The sequence below is a fragment of the Sabethes cyaneus genome, chromosome 2 (genome assembly GCF_943734655.1).
Source record: "Sabethes cyaneus chromosome 2, idSabCyanKW18_F2, whole genome shotgun sequence".
In the NCBI taxonomy this organism is placed as follows: Eukaryota; Metazoa; Arthropoda; class Insecta; order Diptera; family Culicidae; genus Sabethes; species Sabethes cyaneus.
Window position 1 is genome coordinate 153537253 of NC_071354.1, and position 20981 is coordinate 153558233.

Genomic DNA, 20981 nt, shown 5'->3' on the forward strand with positions numbered 1-20981 from the left:
GAAGCATCTTTAGCGGTATCTCGTGGCTGGCCGACGGCAGCTATCGTTACAGCAGATTATTCGTATAGATTTTGTGAAGCAAATGCTTGTTGATCGTATTCTAGGAGAATCCTTTGTAGTGGATGAAGAAAAATATTAGAAACACTGCGTACGCTGACGGAAAGGTAATCCGGGCGATGACATCGATGGTCTTTGCCACCCGAATCGGATGAGGTGGCTCCTTTTTCCGAACCTGGACGAAACAGGTCTGAAACGAGATTGAGAAGTTATTGATTTCTAAGGCTCTAAGACTCATCTTTCTTTAATTTTATCACGATCCATTATTTTATTATGTATTTTGACGTAGGACTACGTCTTACGGCAAGTTTTGAGATAGGGTGTCATTCCAAAAAATCGAAAAATGCGAGCGTCACGAAACATGAAAGGTTTTGAGCGCTAATAGCTCAACGGTTTTCCGATCGATTTTCAATATTCTTACACCAATCGATCGGAAAATCTTCTAAGAATTGACCCAAATGAAGAAAAGTATGGATTCTTGATGTTGAACTATTGAAAAATTGAAAATAATGAACCTATGTTTTACCAGAATTCTCGCTTCGTGATTGGTTGGAAGATTCTTCACGATTATCTAAACCTTAGGGATGTGCGATACTATATCGATACCAGAGGTATCGATATTTCGTTTCAATATATCGAGTACTTGGCATCGATATTTTGTTTTCCAATATTATCGGGCATCGATACTTTTATATCCGATACTCGAAAAATATCGTAAAATGTAAAAAGCTAGTTGGCACCCTCATTTCGCCACTGGCGATGCCAGCAGCGAAAGAGATTTCGTAGGCTGCTTCCTGCTCGCACTCCTCGCACTCACAGGAAATCTCATGCCGAACTGTCAACGCGTGAGTGTTGACAAAAGCACTCCAAGAAATATTTATACACAGGTACTATAAACAGCCATATTGAATTTTGTGTGTGACGTATGAAATGTCGAAGTGCTACACAATTGCACCGTGCGCTTGTTATTTTGATTATTTCTCAATGTTCGCGTTTGTTTAAGCAATCCAAAGTATTTTATCGTGAATCTCGGTTCGATTTTTGGTAATAGCCCACAGGTGTACAGCTTGGTAAAGGTAAATATTGTATATTAAAAAACAATTTTGATCTTCTGTTTCACGTCTTATTTGCAGAATGGTTCGTTGCGCAGTTAAAGATTGTGGAAGTTTACGGCGAGGGAAGGCAGAAAATAAAGCAAACACGATATCATTTCACAGCTTCCCACGAAATGCTTTCGTCCGGAAATTATGGCTACGTTTTATCAATCGACCGTCAAACTCGGACTCGAAAAACATGTTTATTTGTTCCAGACATTTTACTCCGTCTTGTTTCATACATGTTCAGAATGGAATTCTCCGGCCTCAATTAGTTTGCAACGGTAAATATATAATAATTCTTGTCGTTCGTGCCGTTAACACTACATTTTTTTTTTCTTTTAGCTATTCCCACCATCAAAATTAAACAGAATATTGAAACAGCCCGAGGTAATCGGTTCAAGCGATACCAATTGAAAAAAGAGCTATCGCAGATGACTGGGAAATCCAAGGTCAACAAATCACCACTACGGAACAAATCTTTGTCAGAATTACTACTACCGCCCTGCCAAGAATCGTTCACACAAGACGCTGATGTGTTGCGGAACGAAATTTCGCAATTAAAAGATCGATTAGAGAAAACCACAGAACAACTCCATCAATGTCGGAGTGAGATAGTTCGTTGTGAAAACAAAATAAAAGATATCGTAAAATTGAACGAGGAATTAAGCACTGTTCACCAGTACCAGGTGATACAAGGTGCTCGGTCGCTATTGTCAAAACGATATTCTAAAAATCAAATTGACATTATGCTAGATCTTAAGAAGAAACCCAAGGAATGGACATCGGATGAGTTATCTCTTGGATTTACATTAAAATATTTTAGCAAGCCAGCTCTGGATTTTATAATTGAAAAGTGTAACTTTCCACTTCCATCAGGAGTTTGTCTCACTAAACATGCGGCAAAAATAAACATGCGAAGTGGATTTTTCAATGAAGTTCTAGTGTTACTGAAAGCCTGGGGAACTACGCTAGCAGAGAAAGACAAAGTTTGTGTTCTTTTATATGATGAGATGTCGGTATGAGAGGCCTACGAATACGATCGTTTGAATGATGACATTTTGGATCCTTCTTCTAAAATGCAGGTTAGTAACTTGTTAACAATAATTACATTCAAAAATAAGTATAAACATGTTTGTAGGTTATAATGATGCGAAGTCTGTTTGGATCATGGAAACAACCAATATACGCCAATTTTGATATAAACGCTACAATCGATTTGATAGATGAAGCCATCATGCATACGTGGAATATCGGTTTTGAATGTGTTGCTTTGATATCGGACTGTGGAGGTGCCAATCAATCGATATGGTCAAACGTAAACCTCGAAGAAGGAAGAACATTTTTGCTGCATCCAGGCACTGGTGGTAAAATATATTTATTTGCCGACCCTCCACATACTCTCAAACTTATACGCAACTGGTTATTTGACAATGGCTTCTACCTTGAAGGAGGATCATTTATTCCACCTTTAGATGAGAAACGAGATCATCCCTTATGGCACTTGGTTCCCAACAAAAGAACAGAAATATCAGATACCTTTTTTTTTTAACAGAACAACATCTTACAGTTCAAGGAAGTCAACGTCAAAATGTTGCTATGGCTGCAAAGGTGCTGTCTAGACGGTGTGCTACTGCATTGCTACGAAGAGTAGGAACACCAGAGGCAAAAGATTTAGCTGACTTCATATTTACGGTGAACGACTATTTCGATGTGGTCAATTCTCGGAATCTAAATGAATCTATTTTAATGAAAAAACCGTACGGAACCAATTTAGAAATTCAAAACAAGGCACTAGATCGAATGTACGATTTGATGAAAACGTCCATTGCTGGAGGAAAATCAAAACTACAAGTAATTAGTCTTTCAAAGTGTGTTATTTGTTAACTGTCATTTTTTGTCTTGCAGGTATTCCAACGTGCCGTAATGATGTCGATTATATCATTAAAGGAATTGTATCAAGATATGCAGAAAAGATTTAAAATTTATTTTATAATGTGTGCAAAGTTGAATCAAGATGCCTTGGAATGTTTGTTTGGTTTGATAAGAGCCAGAGGAATAACGAATGATCATCCAACGCCGTTAAACGCGCTTCGCTATTTGAGGGTAATTATGTTAGGTAAACATATGTCGTCAATTTCTCCAGGACAAAATACGATAGATAAGTGCAATGAAAATTTTGCTGTATTGGATATACTACGCCAAATAAAAACTGAAAACAAGGAAAATGAAACAGATCTATCAGAGTCATGTGTAGTTAGTGATGTTGAAGATACAGTCCATAATGGCTTCATAACGGAAGACGACGGATTTGAATACCTTATTGGAGCAATGTGTCGAAAATACAAAAATGAGTTTCCGTACTTGGGTGCCTTTACTTACCTAACACCAGGAACCGAATCACTGCTGGATCATGATTACGCATTTTGTTCATCGTATGTACAACATTTGTCACTTGGTGGGCTCACAAAACCTTCTGAAAAATGGATGGACCAAGCCAGACGATTGGAAAGATGCTTTCAGAATTATCATGGATGCTCCATTTCAAACAATAAGAATGTGACCCAAAAGTTGTCGCACACATTGAAAGCGAAATATACAGATATTCCTCCGATATTGATTGACCATTTCGTTCGCCATCGAACTTACATTAGAATTGATACGTTAAACAGAATTTTGAAGCACACGAAGGCCCAGAAAAATAGCGTCAAACGCTTAGTAAAACCACTTTCGACACCATTATCGTCAAAAGAAAAAAAAATGAAAAAGATACTTTTGTAAATACACATATTAATGATTAATTTTCACTAAAACTAAATAAAAACTACAGTTGATAAGTATACAAACAATTTTTAAGGATGGGTTCAGTCCTAATTAAAAATCATCAATGTGCTGGGAATAAGGCTAATTTTGATATTTGGAATATTTGTGATATATTTGTACGAAAATTTCTGGTTTTTCTTTGTCGATACATTCGCTGCGATATAAAGATACATAATATTGGAAAACGGAAAAGGTATTTCTCTGATTTAGAACAATATTTAAAAAAATGTGCAAATCTCCATAGAAGTATCAAGAAACTTGAACTTTCATACGTCACAATGGACACCAATACTAATGCAGGGTCGAGTCGATAGTACCTTTCTAATAAATATTTCTTGAAAGCACTCAACGTTTTTCTCACGCAAAACCCTGAACAATGCTGGCATGGCCAATTCTAATAAATCTGAGCGGTGTTTACGGTGTTCGCTGTTTTTATTTTATTGGCAATGTTTGTGTCCTAACACCTAAAGTAAGGAAAGGAAAGGAAAGCAAATGATTGCTGCCGTCGTTCTACAGAAACTTTCGCTATTGGCGATACAGTCATACAGTAGATTTCCTTAGTACTGGTAAGTTTAATTATTTCCATAGTGCATGGAGCGTTTTGTTTTCATTATTTTATTGCAGGATACTTCGTGCGTTGTCGTCATCATTGGGCCAGGATGGCTTGTGCTGCTTCAAGTTCAAGTAGTCTCCATTCAGCTCGATCTCGGGCGAATCGCAATTTCCCAGGCATCCCCACTGAATGCAGGATACTGATGCATGCAGATGATTCAAGTTTCGAAAAATGGATTACTGTCTAGTGTTTTTTTGGTTATAATCAAGAGAAAAATTCCAGGATAAGTACCAGGATAAATCAACTTTGGGAATGACTACATATTAGAATGAACCGAAAATTTTAAAACTGACAATACGAAAAAAATATGTGCCATTTAAGTGACCATTGAATAAAATTATTTTGTTCAACTTGTTTCGCGTTATAGTTTTAGAGTAGCGGATAATTCTTATGCTCAATTACAGAATGGCATTCTACTAGCTGCCTAATGGATATTTCGTCCAACATTAAGCAGCCTAGTAAAATATTACCCTGAGAACGGTAATCATCGATCTTTGCTCTTAGAGCAGCCAAAGTTTTATTTGTTAACCCGGGTTGACCGTCCAAGCTCTGATACCATTTTATTATGGTACGCGGATCTGACAAACAGTTATTAAAAGTATTACATACGATCCAATAGGCCTTGGCAGAGTAATAATGAAAATTGGTAGCCAAACTTTTTAACTCATCACTGTACCCCCGGTCTGATCGTCCGAAACAAATTTCTTTGAAGAGTTCTTTATCCGAAAACGCCTTATAGGAAGAGCAATGGATAAACATGAACCAATCGAATAACAAGTTTTATCTGCTGCATCATAAATCAAACTCTTCTTTTCTAAATCGCGAATGATTTCTTTCAAACTTTTTTACTTAACCCGACTCCTGGTATTCTTAAGTTTTTTTAAATTAATACCAAGCGGTGTTGAAGTTTTGAAAGAATAATTTTGCTCACCTTTTCTGATAATAGGCTAACATCGTGAATATATCCGGGATATCGAAGTCTAGTAAAACAATAGACAAGAAAATTCTAATCGTGTTCTAAATCAATTTTTGAATAGTTATCAGAAATAATACCTCTGTATAACATTTTTCTTTTGCGTTCCTTCGATGCTGCCCTTTGGTCACAGTCAGGATTTTTAGGGTCTTTTTCGGATACACGAAAGTTGGCTGGCGAGTCTAGCAGACTATAAAAAACAGATAGAAATGCAATAGAGCATAGTCGACGGGATTTATTCACATAATAAAAATCCGTCAATGAAATGCTTAGAACAAATCCGAAGATTATCGATGCCGACAAACTTAATAGTTTTATCGTCTTTACATCGATGAAGGATTTCCTTAAACCACTTTCGTCGCAATATTTCACTTTTTGGAAACCTAAAACAAATAAATATGAATATTTAGTTTATTTAGTACGTATAGTTAGCCTTAATCATACAGGTGCATTGAAATGCGCAATACTGAACTTGTTGTGCTTGATCCGGGTGAAGTTATGCCGTCACACGTTGGAATGCAGCAGCTTATTTTACCCATTTTCACTACATACTTTGCACAAAAATGAAATTAACTGTGAAAAATTACTAATAAAAGCAAATTTGTAACTAAAACTTTGCAACTTTTTTTGCTCGATGCCTTACAAAACAAACTGCAATAATAACGAAAAAAAGCAAAACGTCGAGCATGACAGTTCAATGTTGATACTCGCGATACTGGCCGATTTTATTTACAGATTACAGCACATTCCCTTGCTTCTGCTTCTGGGGCTTCTATGGATTGAAAAAATCAAAAGCATTGGAATTTCGAGTCGATTAAATTCAACCGTTAGTATCCGTCAATGACGACGGATGCGTACATTTTCAAGGCGCATTTTCAATGACGTACCGTTGCGTAACATTTTCAAGGCGCCTATTGCGCACACATCGCGTTCTGTGACAATGAGGTTTAAAAAGGTGTGGCAGATGAAGACATTTGATGGTATTAATAGCGAAAAATCAGAAAACGACGTCAAACTACAAAAACAAACCTCGTCGGACAATGGGGTTTGTTTTTGGAGTTTGACGTCACGCCTCATCGTGATTGGTCGATTTACGATTCCACCCACACCATGATGAAATTTCTTCATTGCACTAACACCACTTAACCAACATTGCCACACCTGTATATATCACATTGGTTCTGTGATGCGACCGATAAGACGTTTTATTTAAACGAACTCGCGCATTTTGAAGAAAAAAAACATACATCACTGACTTTTCGTTCCGTTGACGGATGCCAACGGTTAATAGGCATGAGAATCATCGTGTGTACTGTGGAACAAGGACAACGTATGCATTGCGTACTCTTTTTCTCTTTTTACTTGTTTTGGAATTCGAACGGTGTGCACGCGTTTCGCTTTTCGAAGTGTTTAAATTTAAAACTTAAATTCGTAAATTTATCGTCTATGGCGCCGACAAAAAGCGGAGTTTGGGAGTTTTTTGTTAAAGTGGACGGAAAACGTGCAAAATGCACGAAATGTGCAAGTCAGAAAGAAGTATTCCATTCCGGGAATACTAGTAATTTATGGAAACACATGGAATTATACCATGGGGTAAAAAAATCGACGATTTCAAATAAAGCTAAAGAAAAGGTAAGTCAATTACAGTATTGTCCTAAAGTGTTTTAATTTGTTATTTTTATTTACAGAGTTCGGAATGCCTCAGAGCTGTACACAGCGCGGAAAGACCTTCGTGCAGCAAAAGCATTACTGCTTCAGATTCATCTCAGGCAATCGGAAGAGCAGCCGATAATTCTCAACCGACATTGGAAACGGTTTATTCCAAGAAGAAAGCATACGGTGGTAAGCTTAATTTTTAGTTTATTGCGAATGCGGTTTCTATCGTTTATTTTAAATTGTTTTGTGTTAAAGAGAAAATAATGTATTATATACATTTCGTTTTACAAAAAAAGTACTTTTTTATATTATAAAAAATACTTTGCAAAAGATAAATAAGAACTCTAATACAATTTAAATTTAAATATAAAGCAACGTAAAATTTAAAATGAAAGTAATAGGTATTCCGGGAAACAAAACTGTATGACAGAAGAATGATATATTAAAACCCCCTCTTATCTTTATATGGTATACTTTAAACGTGCGAAAAAACGTTTCCACGCGCTTTTAAAATAAATCATTTAACAGTGATGAATTTAACAAAAAAAAGTTTAGCTTTTATTGAGCAGTGACATTGAATTAAACCATAATATAAGCATAATGTTTACAGGTGTGTTACAAACTACGTTTTTCTCAATTCTAATGTAAGAAATTTGTTTTTCAAATCTTGAGCGAGTAACTTACAATCCTATTCCGTGTTTTGAAGAGAAACCTTGATTTTAGTACAGTAACATGACTGTTTTTTAAAACTAAAGATTGGGAAATTGAAGATGTAACCAACAAAAGGGCGAATATCGCAAGCATAAACAAACCGGGTACAGCAAAGAATAACTCACCCGTTTTGTTTACATTTGCGACATTCGCCGTTTCATTTTCTATTTAGAATTATTCAAACTTCCTCATTCCATTATTGTTTGTAATTGTTTACCTATTCCATTATCCTTTAATCACCTATGGCTTTGTAAAACTAACACCTGTGTTGCTACACTTATTGGTGATTACTCACTTAAGCACCGAATAGGTTTATAAGTTACAAGTGAAATACGTATCAGCGGGATATTTTTAGTAAATAATTTGTGTTACAAAGTATTCTGTTGTATAAATTATGTGCACAACATTACAGTGAAGTAAATTTTTTAAAAGGCGATAATTTAAAATTGCAGAAGGTGGCGTCCGTTCGAATGAACTTCTAGAAGGATTACTTTATATGGTGTGTAAAGATAACCTATGCTTATCAACTCCGGAGAAGGAAGGATTCCGGCATTTGATGAAGCTGACGGTACCCCTTTGGCAACTTCCATCTCGTAAAACATTAACAACGCACATGGAAGCCACATATGAGGTAATATCATCGTACGTTCGAAAGCGTTTATCGCAATTGCCTTCGGTATGCCTAACAATGGATTGCTGGCAAGAAAGACACCAAACCAACAGTTTTTTAGGTGTAACAGTTCACTATGCAGAAAATAGCGAAATGCGATCAAATGTGCTTGGCGTCTGTCATTTATTTGAGTCGCATACTGCTGATTACCTAGAAGCTAAGTTAAGAGAAACTTTAGAACTTTGGGATATCGATGTAAAAAAGATAAGTCTTATTGTCACCGACAACGCTGCAAACATAACCAAAGCTTCTGTGCAAGCATTTGGGAAGTCGCGGCATGTGCCATGCTTCGCACATACAATTAATTTGATCCCTGCCAATTCGTTAGGATTCAAACATGTAAATAGTCAACCTGTACCCCACGTCCCTGGTATCCCAGAACTCTTGAAAAAATTGAAAAACATCGTAACGATGTCGCACAGAAAACAAAATTTTTCCGATGAAATTAAAAGGGTTCAGAAAGAACACGGTGTTGCTGAAGGGCAGCTACGACGTTTACAACAAGATGTGCCAACTAGGTGGAGTTCAACATATACCATGATAAACTCATATCTTGAGTTGTTACCAACGGTAACTCTAGCCGCACTAAAGCATTCTGAAATAGAACTGCTAACGAATATGGAAATTGCCACTATTACTGCTGTCAAAAATGTGTTGCTGCCATTCGCCCTCGCTACAGAAGAAATATCCGCAGAGAAAAATACCACAGCCGGCAAGGTGATTCCAATGGTGCAAATGATAAATAATGTAAGTAAATCGTTCGGAAGCTGATGGCGATACGGGCATGGTTCAATATGTTACACCAAATATTTTTTAAATATGTGTTTCTTTTTTCAGAAAGTACAAGCCGTGGAAATACCGCCGCATGATGAGCTTGCAACAAAATTTAAAAATTTTGTTCTAAAAGAATTAAAACACGTACTGAAGATATTGAAAATAATATGCCGCTTGCGTTAGCCACGCTCTTGGACCCACGGTTCATGTCATTCAATTTCCAAAGAGCAATGTCTGTAGCAAACGCAAAGTCGCTCCTCCAGAAAGAAATTATTAAAATGCTTCAAGAAGAGGCCGAAAATGCAATGATAATGACAACCTCAGATGAGAATTTGCTGTGCAGTGAAGAGCAGAATAAGGACGACTTGTGGAGCGCTCATGATACATACATCCAAACCGCTAATGTACGCGATGCGAAAAGCGAGGATTTCGGCTCGATCGCCCTTGCTGAAATTAAAACCTATTTCGCCAGGTCGCCATCGCCGAGAAAAAGCAATCCCCTAGAAATATGGGAAACTATAGCTCATCAGTATCCACACTTATACAAATTAGCCCGGATGTTTGTGCCTGCTTTAGGTACATCCGTTCCTTCGGAGCGTTTGTTTTCTCTCGCCGGACGAATTATGGACGATGAGAGAAACCGGCTTACAACACTGCATTTGTCCCAACGAATATTTCTAGCAACGATAGAGAAGGAAGTGTGGTATAAGGCCATTTCAGAGAATCCGCAGTGAACACATCCGCAGTCATTCCACAGCCCCAGTTGTTACTACCTGTTATAACTTTTTAAAAAATCAAAATAGATGAACCTGAAATTGATTTTTTACAGTTTTGTTTCTTTGCGAATAGCAAACATTGTTTTGATTTCTGCTAGGATTTCTGCGATATAAGAAAAAGTAGATTATACTTAATTGGAAGTCATTATGTTGAGCGTCTTAGCAAAATACGTTAACTCGGATTACACCTAATTATTGCTCTTGCAGTTGTAAACCCTACTGACGTGCGACATTCGGATTTATTCTTATTTTGTATGTCGCAAGTACATGCACCACTGTGCGATCACAGTACACTATTTGCGACACATAGAACCAGTATAAAACCGAATCGCACGTCGATTACTACGGTTTTCAACTGTAACAGTGATATTAAAACAAAAGCTTTTTGATGTGCGATATCGGTAAATATCGATATATCGATACTTTGGTAGGGATATACTCATTGCTTGGTATCGGATCAATCCGATATATTGCGATACCAAATATCGATACTTTTTCTTTCGATTCCCATCCCTACTAAACCTATACCAATTTGATATCTGTGCTTGGGAAGTAAGCCAAAACAAGTGACCAAGTTACCACATTTCAACAAGATTTCATAACACCGCGATTAAACCTAGACCATTCTGATGTCCTTGCTTGGGAAGTACGCCAGAAAGAGTGACAAAGTCCCCTCGTGCCAACAGATTTCTTACGAACACGACCAAACGTAGTCCAATTTGATGTCTGTGTTAGAGAAGTGTGCCAGAAAAAATAACACAAGTTCATTGTCCCAACAGATCGCAAATTCTTTACTGCGAGACGATTAAACCTAGACGAATTTGATATCTGTGTTGGAAAAATGTGCTACAGCTGTAGTGTTCGGTTATAATATGACTCTGTATGAATACGCATGCTTGCCGTTTCATTAGAAGTGTAATGAAAAGATGTGCTGTTCATAAAATACGATTGAATTGGTAAAATCCCTTCAATCTTTAATTTCTGTAAGGTAGCAGGAAAGCAATAATTTGTGTTCTTGATTTTGTTAAATTGTTTCCAAATGTACGTAGAAATAACTCTGAAATCTTTTGAGGCTTGAACGTATGCAATGTTACTACTTTGATAAATGTTACATACAACGCATGTAGCATGTATATATGTTGCATATAGCATGTATACATGAAGAATCGAAAGATTACAAGCATGGATACATGCTACTATCACTACAAAGAGACTTACGTAGTCCTGCGTCACCTATATATACGGTCGTGTCCTGTACACAACCCCTCTGATTTTTTTTGTATCGCATAACATTAATCAAACAATTTTATAAGAAAAGTAAATATAAGACATTGGATGTTACATGGCTTCAAGTATAAAAATTAAGGGTCCATTCTTAATATAATTTTCCATAGAATTCTTTTTCCTTTTAGGTCGGATATCAGTTTTTCACTCAGGTTTTTATAAAGATACTAAACTTAATGACTCAACAATTGCACTTGCTTTTCCTGATATATTTACAGAACTTACCTCAGTTGCGCAACCGTTGTTCGCCGAGTGTGTGCAAGGACTGGTGCCTCCGGCGCAGCTGGTACAGGCCACGATCTCGTTCGGTCCACCCGACTCTCGTTTCTTCACACCCTACCGAGAGGGAACACAGTTAGAACAATGTGCAATGGCGTTTATTATTAAACAATTGATTGTGTATGTATATTTTAGAAAGATAGTTTTACAGAGAAATATTCATGGGTTTATAATAGAAATTCGGAATTTAACTATCTAGTATGTATTGTTTGGGCTTTATATTTTAGTTAAATTTATAAAAGTTGACTGAAAATGCCCATTTTTGCCAAAAGTATGAAAGAAAGCTCTGTATACTTTTACACTTCATGTTCTATTGAGATGGAAGAACACAAAATAAGCCGCAACCATTACTAGTAACTAATATAGGCAGATGCGATTGAACACGAAAGACCAGAGACACGAAAAAGTGATTTTACAGTATGACAATTCTTACCATCATGTTGCTAAACCCAGGTTAAACCCCAATTTTCCTAGAGTCCTATTATCACCTATTCTGTTCACTGGCACATGGTCCGGCTGATTAGCAATTTCGCTTATTTGATAACATCAAAATATGCCATGATACGTAGGTAACCTCAAAAGACTACGACTTTCACCGTAACGGTATTCGAGATCTGCCAGAACGATGGAAATTAGTTGTAACCAGGGACCGAACGGTTACACATTTTCTATACATTTACCAGCATGCGATACCATATCAGACTCTTAACCAATACCATCGTTCTGTACTCTTTCTGTACTGAAAGTACCTATCTGATAAGTGTCGAGATTAGCCAGAATATGCACATGACAATAAGCAAACATTTTCATACGTTAGCTGACCATTCATACAAAATGTCGTGCAGAAATGACCTGCATTTGCAACTTTTTGCTTACAGTTACAATTGAAATAGTATGGAAAAGTGATGAAGAATAAGTATTCGTAACCTTCGTATTTAAAACCGTGTTGTTTGGAGGAAAGCTGTATGTTTGGCTTACGGGCGCAACAGCAAAAGAGACTACCAAAAAAATGTCTCCAAGACTGGTGACATTTTTCCTGCCATCTTAAAGAGTGTCTGATATGTAGAACAAAAGATGTTTTCGTTATTCTTGAATTTCTTGCAACCTAGGAGGTGAGACTAGGAGGAGAGGATGAATCAAGAACTTTCGTCGCTCTACCGTAAAGCCGGTTTCCAAAAGGTGCACATGTTGCAAGAATGCCGTATAATGACTCTTGCCTTAAAAGAAAAAGAAAAAGAAGAAGAAGAAGAAGAAGAAGAAGAAGAAGCAGGAGAAGGAGGAGAAGAAGGAGAAGAAGGAGAAGGAGAAGGAGGAGAAGAAGGAGAAGGAGAAGGAGAAGGAGAAGGAGAAGGAGAAGGAGAAGGAGAAGGAGAAGGAGAAGGAGAAGGAGAAGGAGAAGGAGAAGGAGAAGGAGAAGGAGAAGGAGAAGGAGAAGGAGAAGGAGAAGGAGAAGGAGAAGGAGAAGGAGAAGGAGAAGGAGAAGGAGAAGGAGAAGGAGAAGGAGAAGGAGAAGGAGAAGGAGAAGGAGAAGGAGAAGGAGAAGGAGAAGGAGAAGGAGAAGGAGAAGGAGAAGGAGAAGGAGAAGGAGAAGGAGAAGGAGAAGGAGAAGGAGAAGGAGAAGGAGAAGGAGAAGGAGAAGGAGAAGGAGAAGGAGAAGGAGAAGGAGAAGGAGAAGGAGAAGGAGAAGGAGAAGGAGAAGGAGAAGGAGAAGGAGAAGGAGAAGGAGAAGGAGAAGGAGAAGGAGAAGGAGAAGGAGAAGGAGAAGGAGAAGGAGAAGGAGAAGGAGAAGGAGAAGGAGAAGGAGAAGGAGAAGTAAAGTAGGAAAAGGAGAGGCAGAGAAGAAGAATTACATCAATATTTTTCATAGACTACAAATGATTGGAAATGACGTTGCAGGAATTCCAAACTATCTTAAACGATACCGAAATTTTAAATTGCGGTTGACTTTTGGTGACAAGTTGCATGGAAAAATATTTATCTTTGCTGACAGTATTCGTTTCGAAAGAAAACAAAATATAAAAGTATATTTTGTCAAACTACTTGACAAAAGATTGCTTGCAATCCGCTCTCAAAAGCCAGATGTAATTTAAAACAAAGACGGTGGAGGGTTTTTTTTTATTTTGGACAAGATTACAGCCAGAAAACCTAAAATATCCACATTAGTCATGATTAAAAAATGGGCCCCTCGGCTCAATTATTTGTTTCTAGAACCCAAACTCAAGGAATTTCAGTTTTAGGGTCAATACCCATCGAAATAAAAAGATCCAAGGCAGAAGAAAAATCGCCGCAAGGTGTTTTCAACCAGAGCTGGCAAACATCGCCGGTAGAGACAGCATAGTCAACGACAGCGACAGAAAACTGACGGACTATTTCTGAAGAAAAATAGTCATCTTCTATCAAAGTAGTGACGAAAAATATTTTGACAGTACTTTCTCTTGATAAGTTGATCAGTTACCCGTCAATTGCCAAAGCTTGTATAATTTAGCCAACTCCGCGCGTGTTTTACACGTGTTTTTTACGGGCAATTTTTTACCTGCGTTTTTTTTTTGTAAATATGTATATTTTTAGCTAGGGGTGGATATTTGACGCTATTTTGAAATCCAAGATACTGGACTATTATTTAGCATTTTGCATGAAAACCCTTGCAATATAGACTTTGTTAGAGTGCGGGTGGATGGTAGAAGTCGTAAAACGAAGTTTGAGTCGGTCACTGCTAGACTGGACTGTTCGACTTGACTACACGACTCAACTGTTTGACTCGATCGCTAAGTTATGAGCGTCCAAAACCTGATCACTTTTCGAGATAATTTTTTTGGAACGACCCTTATCCCAGCTACCTTCCTGAACGACGTAGTTCTACGTCAAAAAAGTTTGTGGTTATGAATTGTTTCGAACAATATTTTTGTTTTCGTAGGAAACCTTGATTGATCTCATGTGATATTTCTTAAATTTGCAATTAAATAACTAACAACCAACCGATTTTCATTTTAAGATCACCATTGGAAAACTGAGAAAAAAATGCTATAAGAAACATTAACTAATTTTAATGTGCAGTGGAATTAACCCGATTACACAATTAATTTTCTGTAGCAAGATTTAACATTACATGAGAATTGTAAACCTTACGACAGATAGTTAATTGTTCCATTTAGTCAGTGTCCCTGCACATATAATTTGAAAGATGTTGCTTCTAGTATTTTTTTTTCTCGGCTTTCTAATGGTGGTCTTAAATTGAAAATTGGTTGGGGGTATCATGGCGAAAATGGCTATTTTTTGATAAAATCCAATATAGCGGCCAAATCCAAGATGGCTGCCAACTTTTTTTTTCACTTCATTTGAAAGCACTATCCTTTCTCTTTACAAGATCGTGTCGTTTGTAGTTTATTCCATAGCAAAAACTTTTTTACTCCATTTGAAAGCCCAGTTATTCTTCTTTACAGAATAGTGCCATTTGTTAGTTGTTTAATTTCAAATTTAGGAAATACTTCATAATATACCGGGTGACAACTAAAATTTTGGAATTTGTTCTTAAGCTGTCAAAAAATACAAAGAAGAAAAAAAAGAAGAAGATCTGATTTACCGAAATTAAAGATACATTATCCATTGTTGAAAAAAAATAGTGTACATTTGAAAACGGTCCGTAATCGGCTGTTCGGCGAAGCTTTCGTTTTACGTCGAAACAGGAGCGTTGTACGGTCGTCATGTCAACTTTGCGAATGCATCTCTTGATTCTACCAATCAACTGTTTGCAATTCGTGGCTCTCCAGTTATTTTTGTACACCAAAGAATTCAAAATTTCGAAGAAATCTTCGATTGGGCGCATTGAGACAGATTTTACGGATCGTGGTTTTTAGGTAAAAATGGGATCGAATGGGTATTCAGGAACGATTGCGTTTTTTTGGCGTAATGCGATGATGCTCTATCTGGCCAAAACACGTGTTGTCCATCTACATGATGTTTTTGTAGAAACGGAATTAAAATTTTCTTTAAACATTCGTCTGGTGCATCATGGACTCCATGTCCTAAGATGCCCAACAACTATTCGCAAGCAAGTAAGTGAAAGATCAGCCAAAATTATGGACGCAGAAGAACATCGTTCTCTTTCTCGTTTCTTCAACAACAAGCCCTCTGGTTTGGATATCAATTAAGATGCACCAGACGAATGTTTAAAGAAAATTTTAATTACTGTAACCATATCATATGGTAAACAGTCTAAGCTGCAACATATTTGCTTTTGAAATGTTGTACCGTAAGCTTTTTCCCGAGATTTCTGTGGAAGCTCGTAGATGTGTATAACGCGCTCGCGGAATGCTTCTTGTTTTGACGTCATTTTAAGCAAAACTTGGCAAGCATAAACAAAACAAAAAATATTGACAGAAAGAGGATAGAAAGAGTTAACACATACACACTCTCATTTCACCCTGAGCTCGTTTGCTGTCGAGTATAGGGGCCTCGAAAAAATTCCAAAATTTTAGTTGTCACCCGTTAAATAGAAAAGAAAACTTTCCAATTAAATTATACTATGTTTAATTTTTCTTGACAGATACGTATATCGCCTACGACTTGCAGGCTTCATCAGTGTCTGTTTTCGAACTGATGAAGCCTGCAAGTCGTAGGCGAAATACGTATCTGTCAAGAATAAATATACATAGTAGAATTTAATTGAAAAGTTTTCTTTTTTGTTTAACGGGTGACAACTAAAATTTTGGAATTTTTTCGAGGCCCCTATACTCGACAGCAAACGAGCTCAGGGTGAAATGAGAGTATGTATGTGTTACAAAACATGAATTGTATTCTACTAAGACGCCCCAAAAACTTCAGTCAAAATAATATTAACCAGACTAATGGAGATTGAGCGTTTCTGCCAATCTACTTGAGTAATCTTCAAAAAAAGTAAGCTGTACAGTCTGGATTAGAGTTGTTGAGAATATTATCGAGCAAGAAAAGCGTCGATAGATTCACAGTAATCCTCTAAGATTATATTAATGCTCTAAGATTATAGTAATACTCTTCTAGAGTTGTTCCAGAGGTTCAATGATTGGAATCGATTTCATTGAACAGTACATCTCATAAAAAATAGAATGAAAATAACATTAGAACGAAATTTACGACTTTTCCTCCGATTATTGTCGTTTCAGAAAACTGTAAAGCAGTTTTGCTACAACAACGAAAAATTCATCAATTTAGACGCCACGTACGTTCTGATAATATATCCCCAATTTTGTTCTCTGAAATATTGCAAGGAACGAAGTGAGTTTTATTGCACTCTTATTGCGGTTTTTATGACAAATTCTGGTTATGAATGCCATCATAAGAGTGCGATAATATCCAAATTGTTGTTCTGCATAAAGGACCAAGACGACAATTATACAGTAGCGGTAAAGTTTCGAGTGCTCGCCGATAGTTGCGTTTTCGTTGAAGGAGTCGAATATTTTTTGTTCAAAAGGGATGAATATTTATTTTTTTGTGCATTCTCCAACTTTCATACTATCTTCGGTCTTTGGCCAGTGTGACGGTCATACAGCTTGTGAAGTGCTGGTTCTAATTTTGTTGGTGGTAGCTCACGAAAAACAATATAAGCCATAAAGGCATGCAAATTTAGAACAGGAAACTGTACACATATTTGTTTTATGTTCAATGGATACAGTTTTTGGTATACGAAGGATTATTTGATATTCTTTCGCATTACATACTAATTAGATCGATCGAGATCGATCTAATCTCTTACAATTCAGATTTTAACTTCTCCGAATAACTCTTTTTGTCAGTTATATTACCATTATACTAGAATGGTTGAGTACAAATCATACACACAAAGATACCAAGATGTGTCTCGGTACAGCGGACATTACTGTAACCCTCATCCTTATCAACCAAAACAACCGACTACATTCTCGTTTCCATATAGGTAGTTCATGAGCTCAACCATAATGTGAATTTATTTTTTTCATAAAGTCAGATGTGAGCAGCGTCTTCGGTTGACTCTGCTGGTTATTCCGTCTGTGCGCACAGGTAGAAGGTACCTATCGTGTTCAATGTTCGTGGTATTATTTTTTGCCTCCGGCAGCAATCGCTTACAGAAATGGAAAATTGCAAATGTCGTGAGCATTGTTTTTATGTTTTCCGCTATTGCACAATCTACACACATGTGACTATCGTTGTGGGTGGGTGGGTTGCTGAGGCTGCACCGTTTGGTTTCATGCAAACTAATGTATGACTATTCTTTTTTATTCTTTCAATTATTTTCCATAATGTTGCGAGACAAACTACGGGTGAGAGAAAAGCGGTCCTAGATGGGGGGGTACTACGGGTAACCTATGGTAGCGATGTTAGATCATACACTGTTTGTGCTCAGGTTCAGCTTGAGGCAAAAAATAATCAAACGTAGAGGTAGATAGAGAGAGAAAGGTAGTGGAAATAGCAGAACAACACTTACCGGCTTTAGAAAACAATGTCCACGAAGCAGTAAATTGTTGGGAAAGTAAAAACGACTAATTATTTTCTGCATTCTTGGTTTCTGGGGTCTGTTATACAGGTGGCTTTTGTTTTATTGTAGGTTCATTGAAAGCATTTTGCATTATATTTCATTTCATTTGAAAGGGTTGTTTAAGGGAGGAAATTAAGACATTAAATATAATGGGGGATGTGGAGGTAAATTAATTCTGATGAAGGGAGACAATATATATGATTTGGTCGCATATTTAACACCTGAAACCGATTCCGGTAGCAATAATTGGTGGTTTTTTTATCATAAGGTTTCTGGAATTTTTACCATCATATGAAGTAAAATAAGTAGAACCTAGTCCTAGAATAAAACAGGCTGACCTAAACCCAGGTGAGGCTAACCAGCATCTGATTGTTAGAACATATCGAATCTATTTAATTATACATCAAGATATACATATAAATACAGCCAAATGTTAATTATAAGAACAATATATCGTTTTCTTTTAATTGACAGTAGTTGAAATTGTCAATTCGGTCTGTTAACTCACAAGTCTGCGAAAATATATTTGCAGCTAACGCAGTTAGTAGAAGAACTTCTTCTGTTGTTGCTTTATTTCGCCATTTTTTATTAGCAGAATTTGCAGATTCAGTATGTTAGCATTTGTCTAATTGATTGATCATGATTAATGAACGAAAGGCTCCTTCCACTGTTTTGATACATACAAGATACAACGTATAATCCTCGTTTGTTTCATTAAATTAACAGATTTAATCTTGTCAAGGACCTGTAATCTTATCAGAGTTAATATTCCGGCTCTAAAACAAAAACATCTTCAAAGACGAGCTAACTAATCAGATTAAAATCAATAATATCTCAGTCAATCAGTGCTTGTGAACTGAATAATAATAACAATACCGTATCAAAAAAGGCGCTGCTCGCGCGTTCGCGAGTTCGGAAGTGACGTCGGCAAATTAATTAAAATGCCGCTAGCGTGCTCTGATGGGAAATAATTCATCCTTTCATCGGTGCGGCGGCGTTAACCCAATTCATGCTGAGCAGCAGCAGCAACAGCAGCGCAGCACTTTTTGCGTGTGATGCAAGGATTTTTCCCCGCTCTCCAATAATAGCAACAATAACTCAACGCAACGGGAGGATCTGGCACGATACCGATAACCGGGATGATATTTATGAGTAATTACGTTACGTTACCTGCGGATTTCCTATCGAGTGAGACTTTCGATTATGTGCACACGGCACAGGAATGAGAAATTCGTGCTTCCAGTGAATTTCCATTTATCGATCATATTAAAATAGCAGCGTGAACATGGTAAACAGCAGAACGGTCATTGTTTCGATGCTGTACTTATTTTCAACAAGCGAAACAGAAAAGGTTACTAGAATTCATTTATCTATTTTAAATTAAATTCGTATTCATCGATATGCAGCGGATCATTGTTTACCAGTTACACGATTGGGATGAAATAGTTTTATGAGGAAAAGTTAACGCAATTTGTTCTACAACTTACAAAGCTCGTTTCCATCACGCCAACGTCGTTGATTTGAGTCTGTACAGTCTGCTGCCGTTGAACCCGCTGTCTAGCGGTAGCGTCGCCGCCTTCTTCCACGAGGATGCTGGCTGGCCGAGAGGAGGAAGCACTAGCCGTTGTAGCCGCTGAATTGGGGCCGCCAAGGGGGGAAGGTGTCGTTGCCGTTGTTCCCGGTTGGGTGCCAGCGGCAGTTTTCTCCGATGCGATGGCCGTGCGGAACTCGGTTTCGATAGTTTCCTGCTTAGTTGGATACAGTATTTGGACTTTAAAAGCGGAATACTAGCGGAGAAGCACTGCGGGGCTAACGAAGTCACTGAGTTCAGTTTGATCGCAGTTTTTGGAATGGCAATTGTCGTTAGTGCCGGAGCAGGTGATGACCGGATTGAACGAACACGAGCTGGGTTAGACAAGCAGACGAGGACACTCTACGACACACGGTTAAACGATTGTTAATGTTGTTACGGTAGGCTACATTGAAACACGGAGCAGCGGTGACTTGAGGTTGGAATGGATTCTTATGTATAGTTTAATGTGATAAAAATTGAGGAAGCTTTTCGATATCCAGTCTGGACTACATCCTGAACTTAAAATGTGTTGTTGAAAGCTTGTTGTCGTAAAATCAATACGATTCCTTGTAATAAAAAATTCATTTATACGTAGTTCAAGTTTTTAATAACATGCAAATAATGCATTTTACCCACGCCAAGCGCACATTAATAAAACCAATACGTGGTTATACATTTGTGAAACTGCGATGGCTATCATGATAATGAGCCGTAATAAAATTGATGTGATATAAAGAAGAACTTCTTTGATATCATATAAGCTTCTGAAACACTAAAACAGTTGTACAGTTTTATTGCAACCCTAACTTTATTTGGCTCGCAAAGTGGAACAGGACTTTTCTTAACATTTGCTGATGTATAAATAGTTTCCTCTTTCATGATGCTGTCTCTCTTTATACCTTTATGTTATTAAATCAGTTACGGCAGCCGGTTTCTGACGATTTTTTTTATTTCGAATAAAAGTCTGCTTGCTTTTACCTATATTGAGTGACTGTATCAGTTGCACAAAACTAGTAAATTTGAAGAACATTAGTTGGTATGGTTCTTGGCTAAGATGCTACCCATGATTAAAACATTATATTAGGATCATATTTTATCACATAAGCACTCAATGAGCTATTATGCAACAGATATATTTATTGAGTATTTCATTTTCATCATTTAGGTATTATAAAAGCGACCATCGTGCATCGCTTTCTTTATGGACGACT

General features: G+C 37.2%; 1 protein-coding gene across 1 annotated transcript in view; it reads right to left on the reverse strand.

Moving 5' to 3' along the window:
* Positions 1-100: 100 nt before the first annotated feature.
* The window catches only part of LOC128736209 (uncharacterized), a 133048-nt gene continuing 112167 nt past the window's right edge, over positions 101-20981 (reverse strand). Inside the window, exons 14-16 of the mRNA XM_053830688.1 lie at positions 19685-19942; positions 11657-11767; positions 101-247 (exon numbers count right to left, since the gene is read on the reverse strand). Of these exons, the coding sequence (XP_053686663.1) occupies positions 101-247; positions 11657-11767; positions 19685-19942 (516 nt within the window). The remainder of the gene's footprint in view (positions 248-11656; positions 11768-19684; positions 19943-20981) is intronic.